The 8,430-nt window shown below is 36.6% G+C and overlaps 1 protein-coding gene across 2 annotated transcripts; it reads left to right on the top strand.

The window, feature by feature from the left end:
* Nucleotides 1-1,721: 1,721 nt before the first annotated feature.
* tmem98 (transmembrane protein 98) lies at nt 1,722-8,396 on the top strand. Of its 2 annotated transcripts, XM_058769160.1 has the most exons (7): nt 1,726-2,383; nt 4,833-5,036; nt 5,190-5,321; nt 5,414-5,447; nt 6,248-6,363; nt 6,440-6,499; nt 6,583-8,396. In XM_058769160.1, the coding sequence occupies exons 2-7, from the start codon at nt 4,906-4,908 to the stop codon at nt 6,770-6,772; spliced, it is 663 nt and encodes a 220-aa protein (XP_058625143.1). In that variant the 5' UTR covers nt 1,726-2,383; nt 4,833-4,905; the 3' UTR covers nt 6,773-8,396. The 2 variants fall into 2 exon arrangements, with proteins under 2 accessions (XP_058625144.1, XP_058625143.1); XM_058769161.1 differs by lacking the exon at nt 4,833-5,036 and having other exon boundaries at nt 1,722-2,383.
* Nucleotides 8,397-8,430: the final 34 nt, after the last annotated feature.

Genomic DNA, 8,430 nt, shown 5'->3' with positions numbered 1-8,430 from the left:
TCTTTTTGTCTCTGTTCTATACTGAGTTTTCCCACAGTCTATATTCTGCTGTCAGTGCTTCCAGTAGTTTTGTTACTGGCTGTACTGGCATTGATCTACTGGAAATGCAGAGGTACACAAACACAAATACAGTTCATGTGATGGTAATATCACAGTACACATTGGAATGAGACTGGCTTCTCAAACCTTTGTTTTTATGATAAAGTTAAACAGCTGAAGTTGATATTTCACAGCATTTTCACTGAGATGTTTTACTTTCTAGGAAGAAGAGATGTCCAAAAGACAATCAATGATGGACTAGTGCTAATGTGTAGTGAAAATGAGAAACAGGTAAGCACAAATTCACTGAAAAACATTCAGAAAATGATATAATATGTTAATAATGTATGTACATGCCATTCTATGAGACTATTAGAGTTTGAGAGCTTGCACTTCCAGTGCGTTTACAAGTTGAATAAAATAAAGAGCAGCATCTGTGTTCTAATCATGTCATCTCTTTTGTTAGGGTGACGTAAATCCTGAAAGTGTAACTCAAGGAAAAAACATTAAACAGGATGAAAATGTGGTCAGTCAGAGTGTAATCTGTGTGCATAAATGCATAAGTACATGCAGCTATTTTATAACCAAATATATCTATCTTTTCCTTTCTCTCCAGAATGAGGTGACTTATTCTTCTGTTGTCTATATTAAGACTGACAGCAAACCAGCACACAGACTGTCATGGCAGAGCACTCTGAGTATGCCAGCATCAAATAAAGTCAAAATATACCATTTTAGGGGGCCAATTATGCAACAAAGCAGCATGTTTTTCCTATTATTCTTCATAATATTCTTTTTGTAAACAATTAAAACTTTGTGACTGTAATTTGAAATTTTACCAAATGTTTCATGCAGAATTTGAGGGATAAATTACTAATTTACTGTTATGGGATGGATGTGTTGTGTGGTTGCCCAGTCAGGGCTGTTAACTCTCAGGCATTCAGCATGAGACCTGCACAGTTAACACTGTTGTAATGCTCTCACGCCACACATCCATTTTCTCATGCAGTGAAAGTGCTCAAAGAAAAGCAAAAGCACCCTCAGTTGAAACTGTAATAAATTGATTTTGGCGACAGAGGTATGGCAACCCCTCCAAGTGTATATTTGTGTTGGGATTAAGGGATTAAGTTTGGAACGTCCCTACAAATGGCGTCCCCTTCAAATCCGGGAGGTAGTTGACTCATGCCCACACTCCAGTATAGTAGGTCGAAGAAGAAGAAGTGCCCTTCAAGGGCGCAAAAAAGCCGTTTGGAATTCGTCCAATTGATGAGCGGCGCTGCTCGTGCGAGGCTCTGCAAAAGACGCGAGCGTAACGGCCATGCACGTCCGTCAAGCGCGTTTACATAGAAAAACAATGGAAAAGTAGCGAATTGGAATGGAAAAACGCGTGCTGTGTGAATGGCCCCTAAAGAATGCATAAAAAGAAATATGATGTAGCATGAGCAGATCACAATTTAATATGGCAATCAACACTTTTCATTTCATTTTATTCGCAACAGCCGAAATGGGTTTAGTTTAATTATCCAGGGGCATTTAACCTTTACAAAACAACCCATTCCCCGTGGGAAATCTCTCTCAGAGTTGAACTCAAACTTGGCAGCCCTGGTAAAGTGAATGTTTTACATTTGTAAATCCAACCAATTCTCTTATGAATTTGGACCCCATGATATTGTTAAAAATCGTTCACAAAAGGCTGTAATACTTTTGATGTTTGTTTCGAATATTACAACATTGTCAATTGCTAGCTAATGTCTTAGGTTATCATGTAAACTTGCTGATGAGTGGACGAAAATAAAATGCAGCCTATAACCCATGTTGTAGCGCTAACTTTAATGTTTGTGGTTGCAAGGAGTGTAGATTAGGCCTTTCATAAACAGACGTATGAAATGACACTCTTCTCTGTTCAGCTTACTTGGACCTGCTCGTTGCAGAACTAGTTTAAATTCACTGTTTCTATTGTGCATTTAAAATGTACTTTTACAGAGCAAAGAGAATGTGCATGTTAAATAAAAGTTCTGTCAAGTTAAATAATTCCTTCATTGTCACTGCCTCACACGCTCTTGGGTTAAAAACTGAATAACCAACCGTACCTTCTTGCGAACTTGCTAAAGCGCTGCTACATGCGTTTGCGCGCAATATCGAAGAAACCGCATGGGCTTCACAACACAGCACAAGACTCGTGAATGACTCCTGGCGGCTGTAGATGCGAGAGCGCGCGTCTGGCACGAGCGAAGTTCACGGCGCGTTCCCGCGCTGCCGGAGATCTCCGTGCCGTCTCCGCCTGTCCACCCTAAACGCGCTTTGTTTCGTGGGACAAACGCCATAAAATGGAAAGGATATATAGGTAAGATCTTAAACTACAACTATAATTGCCAATGATGTTTTAAATGACCAATGATATGTATAGCCTACTTAAAGGAACATGTGATCATGCAATAAAAAATGATTGGTGTTGCATCAAAAATTAGGTGAGTCAAAAGTTTTTTCAAACAGTGACAGAAGATTCATATAAACAGGCTGGCCGTTTTCTTTTGTTTGAATTTAAGGAAATTAAAATTCATCTTGTGCGGTCTGTAAGACCCACTGATTTATTTGGAATAATGCTTTCTTTGTTTCAGTGTAGCTCCAGTATTACACTGTGAATAGTCCGAAAATCTTTATTCATGTGTTGATGCATCCATTATGCCATAAACATCAACTCCTTTAGACTTTCTGGAGTAAAATAAAGGACTGAATTGATTTAGGCCAATAACTGAGAATTTACAGTTCACACAATTCTGTGTCTTGGTAATGCTTTAGTAACATTTTACCTTTAAAAATGTAACTTTTAAAAAGAAATCTTTAGCATATATAATGCAGAACAGATCACATTGGGGTCCAAAATTCACAAAATGCTTCTATTTCACCTGCTTTTCTAATCTGGTGCAAGTTAAATTAGAAATTATAATGTCAATAAAATTTGAGTGTAAACTTCATCATCACCCATAATTTGAGAAAATTGTGTAACTCAATACAAATAGAACTATTTAAAAAAATATTCAATTATATTATACAATTGTTTGTGCAAAGAATTCACATGATCCATGTCATTCGCATTTGTGCAATAAAATCCGAATTATTTATTTTTATAACATCTTAAAATCCTGAAACTTTTTGTTTACCACAGGATTAAGTGAAAACCTGGGGCATGGTCTCACATTTTTGCACCCCACTTTATATCAGTATAAATATTATAGATTTCTGGATAAATATTATTACTTAAAGTTATCAGTCACCCCTTTATAAACTACCATACCTTCCTATAATGAAACATCAAACTGTGCTCACACTAATGTATATTGACTTAAAAACACATCTTAACTCAAACTTATACAGTATATAAACTTATATATGTCTTTTAATTTTAGAAACTGGTGTTTGCTATGTATGCTGAAAATTCAAAATGAAATATTCCGACTTTCCCAGCTGATTTAACTAAAATGGCAAGGCACCCACACTAAACACATACGGCAGTGTATTGATTGATTGATTGTCAGTCAAATAGCAGATGACTTGGGCTACAGTATGTTGCAATTGAGTATTTCAGGTTTAATTTTACATAATTATGTCTTTATATTTAATCTGATTGGCTACACAATGGCTATCAAACTAAAGTCTGTGTATCTAAAATAAAGGCTAGTTTCTGTATCAAGCCAATGTGTCAAAATGCAAAGTCTTAGTTTTTTCTCTCACACAGTGTAAAGTTTGTGATAACATAACTGTTTTAGTGTCCCCAAAATGCATTGTGTTTGTCAAATCCGTAGGTTAATGCAGCGTCTCTGGATGCCAGGGTGCATTTGAATTGGTGTCTATGGGGAGTGCACAGTATGATACGGCCAGGGGAGTTCAAATTAATCCGATTAGGGAATTATGGCATTCCAAAATACAGTTTCACATAATCATCTCACCGAAATGCTACTTCTCATATGTCGTAACAGCTGTGCGTGTTCAATAAGCATTTAATCACTAAACAGACAAAATATAGTTGGGATTAATGAAAAATAATGTTTTCACTGATGTAGTTGTTAACATTACATGAAAGACTGTGGTGGAAATCAAAGCTATAACCTCACGATACTCAAGGCTTTTCATGCTCAAATTGAAATATTCAGTCCTCTGGTTTTGACTAAAAGGGCAAGTACAGTAATAATGACAGTGATTCATAGCAAACATATGGTGCCACTGTGTAGCAGGTTAATGACTGACTGATCAAAGGTCTGATGGGTGTTACCCTTACAAACACACAGTTACATACACTGGTACACAAAATACTCCTACATACATTTTTGGCATTTTTATACTCATAAAAACAACAGTTTGGCTAAGTATCAGAGAGGCCCTGGAAAGAAAGGATGAAAGGACAGTCTGAATGAAGCTTTACATATTCAATTAAAAATAGTCCAGATAAGAGGCGAATGATAAAGATAAGCATATAAATCAAGCTGTTATCTTTGTATTTAGTGAAGCATAAGGAGAGTAAATTGGAGGAAATGTTTTCAACAAGACATTATTTACTCAACATGTCACAATAATACTGAAGTCTAATTATGATCCTTTTTATTCACTATTTTGGGCAGCACAAATGTAAAACTAAGCTGGCTTAAATTGCTCTGGTGTAACTAGACATACCGGAAACAAGTGATAAAAAATAGTCGTTCATACAAATGTATTATTAATAAGATAGATAGATAGATGGATTAGACCATTTATAAAGGTTATTGATATTGATGTAAAATGGAAGTCTCATTCCTCAGAATCGTCTAGCTTTTGCAAACTCCAGCCAAACAACTTTCTGACAATCCTCCTCGTCGTTCTTCATCTGTAACCATGGAGACGGTGGTGATCGTGGCCATAGGTGTACTCGCCACCATCTTCTTGGCATCATTTGTGGCGCTGGTGGTTGTGTGCCGTCATCGTTATTGCCACCCTCCGGACTTCCTGCACCAGTTTGACTCCAAGTATGTAGCTACTTGAGTGTATAAATCATGACCTCATTCCCACTCACTGAGGATTAAACAGGGATCACCATTTTGCATTCCAACATTTCGTTCTTAGCCATATAAATAATGGAAATTAGTTGTATCTACCTCTTGTTTTTCTCTGTATTTCAGACCTACAGTGGATCTGATCGGAGCGATGGAAACTCAGAGCGAACCGTCAGAGCTGGAGCTGGATGATGTTGTCATCACTAATCCTCACATTGAGGCCATGCTGGAGAACGAAGACTGGATCGAAGATGCCTCGTATGCCTTCTCTCCGCAGCCATAGTATTTGATTAATAATAATATTCTGGTTTTGACACTTTACTGATATCTGATATCTCTTTTTCCCTCAGTGGTCTTGTGTCTCACTGTATTGCGATTCTAAAGGTAGATTTCTATGCACAAATATATAATATAATATAATATAATAATATTTAGAGACATGCATAATAATCACACTACTGTTCAAAAGTTTAGGATCAATAAGATTTTTTCATTTTTTTTTAAAGAAATATCTTACGCTCACCAAGGCTGCATTTATTTAATCAAAAATGCAGTAAAAATAATAATAATAATACTGTGAAATTATTTCGATTTAAAATATCTGAAGAGTTCAGATGCAACAGCCTCTAAGTGCCATCTGAAATTTTCTTCTAAAATAAGCATTTTTAATCACTCTCCTATATTTATGTTCAGTTGTTTCACTTTAATTGAATAGAAAATGACCTGAACCTAAACATAGGAGCCTGATAAAAATGCTTATTTTAGATGAAAATTTCAGACGGCACTTAGAGGCTTTTGCATCTGAACTCTTCATCTGTTTTCTATTTGAATATATTTTAAAGAGTAATTTATTCATGTGATGCAAAGCTGAATTTTCAGCATCATTACTCCAGTCTTCGGTGTCACATGATCCTTCACAAATCATGCTAATGCTGATTTGCTGCTCAATATTATTATTATTATCATTGTTGAAAACACTATCCTGCTTAATATTTTTGTTGGGATTCTTTGATGAACAGAAACAACAGATCAACAGACTTTGATGAACAGATCAATTTAATGCATTATTGCTGAATGAAAGTTTTTTTTACTTACTGACCACAAACTTTTGAACAGTTGTTTAAGCATTTTATTTAGCATTGTTGCATTTGGCTAAATAAAATGCTTGTCCTGGTTCTGTACAGATATGCCACACTCTCACTGAAAAGCTTGTTGCGATGACAATGGGCTCTGGAGCAAAGGTCAAAGCACCTGCCAGCCTCAGTGACATCATCACCGTGGCCAAACGCATCAGCCCAAGGTAAACAGTGTGAGAAGCTGATATGACACATCTGAGAGCGTGGGTACTGACGCTGAGCTGTTTTGTGCCATCACAGGGTGGATGACGTGGTTCGATCTATGTACCCTCCACTGGACCCCATTCTTCTGGACGCCAGGTAACTCCTTATGCTGGCAGAAACTATTGTATTCTTACGTTTCTACAAGTGCATTGACTTTACCAACGTATTTTTTGGACCAGGGCCACAGCATTACTATTGTCGGTCAGTCACTTGGTGCTGGTCACACGAAACGCCTGTCACATGTCTGGCAGCCTGGACTGGATTGACCAATCACTGCATGCAGCCGAGGATCACATGGTCGTGTTGAGAGAGGCGGCTTTAGCATCTGAACCAGAGAGAGGTTTGCCAGAGAGAGAGCTGTCAATCTGAGTCACTCACAAACCTGTGGCAGAAATGCTGTATATACAGTACACACATTCAATGCACCTGTAAAGAATGATATTTAGTGGACAATACCTCAGCACATCCATGATATGACAGAGAAAGGCATCTTAGCTTAGCCTTGCTTTCAAACATTGTTTCTTTCTCACTCTTTCACTGCATCTCAGTTTTATCTCTGTTACATTCCAGTTTAATCGCTGGTCATCCTGTCTGATATTTCCTCATGCTGGATTTATATGTCGATACTAATGCCAAAAAAATGCCTGAGACAGTCAACAAAAACAACAACAACAAATAGTATATTCTGTAAATCAAACAAGGTCTGTATTTTCTTTCTTGTCTCTCTTATTTGAGACTACATAGTGTATTTCTTTAATCAAATACAATTTTTCATACATTATTTACGTTTTCCATTATTAGCATCAAGATTTATGATGCTAAGAATTTTATGATCTTTTTGCTTTTATTTCTCTCTCTAAAAATACACAAAAAAAAGTTAAGAAGCAGAAATTATGGTTCATTTCCTTTTCTCCAGTTCGTTCTTCTTTGCAGATCAGTTTGTAAATGGTCAATTCACAACTTTATGTCACTATTGTACAATCACGTTCAGTTGATATATCACTTTCGTATTAGTATTCTTCCTCTTTTTCCTCAGGTTTGGGGTCAGTAATATTTTTTAACATTTTTGAACAAAGTCTCCTATGCTCACCAAGGCTGCATTTATTTGATCAAAAACACTGTAAAAGCAGTAATTATGTGAAATATTACAATTTATTTGAGGATTCTTTGATGAATGAAAAGTTCAACAACAGCATTTATTTGAAATAGAAATCTTTTGTAACATTATAAATGTTTATCCTGTCACTTTTGATCCATTTAATGGTTAGCTAGCTGGTTGTGAACAGTTTGCAGCAAGTAAAGCGCACTCTTTTGTCTATCTGCTATCTAGACATGGCATGTAATTTTTCACCAGAGTCACATGAAGTCTAAATCCACACTAATTCCTTCTCTCAACCCCCCGCCACACTTCACACTTTCAGCAGCCACACACACACACACACAGATACACACACACACATTCAGGACTCTGTCATTTCATGTACTGAATTCAGTTATCAATCATATACTATTCAGTTTCAATGCTAAGAATATATTGCAACATTCAGTTGTTGATTACGAGTGTTTCCTCTTTTCATTTCCTCTTGGAGCAATCTTGTTACTGACATTTCTTGTTTGTTCCTCTATTTGTTCTTTCATTCTCATACTGTTTATGCATTTGAGATTTGTAAAGGTGAATAAACATTTCACAGTGAAAAGATGTCATGGTGTTTTTATTTTAAAATAAACATTACTAAATTCAACTGTAAGTTCAGTAAAACAACCAGACCTCTATTCACGTGCTGCTTTGTGTAGAGTGCGAGAAAGAGGGAGGAGAAACAGCTGCAATGGAGGAAGGGGAGGAAGAAAAGAAAAACATGACAGCTATTTCTCAAAGTCAGAGTAAACAGTTCTGTTTAGCTTCGAGTAGAAAGTTTTTGGCCAAAATGAGCGCTGGACATTAGGCATTAAAAAAAGCAGCAGACTGAAAAGAAGCAGAGCGAAAGGACACACACTCACACTCACTGTTTAACACACTCACAGTTACA

This window comes from Onychostoma macrolepis, chromosome 03 (assembly GCF_012432095.1).
Source record: "Onychostoma macrolepis isolate SWU-2019 chromosome 03, ASM1243209v1, whole genome shotgun sequence".
Lineage (NCBI taxonomy): Eukaryota > Metazoa > Chordata > Actinopteri > Cypriniformes > Cyprinidae > Onychostoma > Onychostoma macrolepis.
The sequence above is the reverse complement of the archived record's forward strand: the minus strand, read 5'-3'. Positions and strand labels throughout refer to the sequence as shown.

What these genes read in the sequence shown, in the direction of transcription:
- tmem98 (XM_058769160.1), top strand. Translation starts at nt 4,906, where the DNA reads ATGGAGACGGTGGTGATCGTGGCCATAGGTGTACTCGCCACCATCTTC. An exon ending in CTGCACCAGTTTGACTCCAA is followed by an intron (nt 5,037 to 5,189) that starts GTATGTAGCTAC and finishes TCTGTATTTCAG; the next exon opens with ACCTACAGTGGATCTGATCG. An exon ending in GACTGGATCGAAGATGCCTC is followed by an intron (nt 5,322 to 5,413) that starts GTATGCCTTCTC and finishes TTTTTCCCTCAG; the next exon opens with TGGTCTTGTGTCTCACTGTA.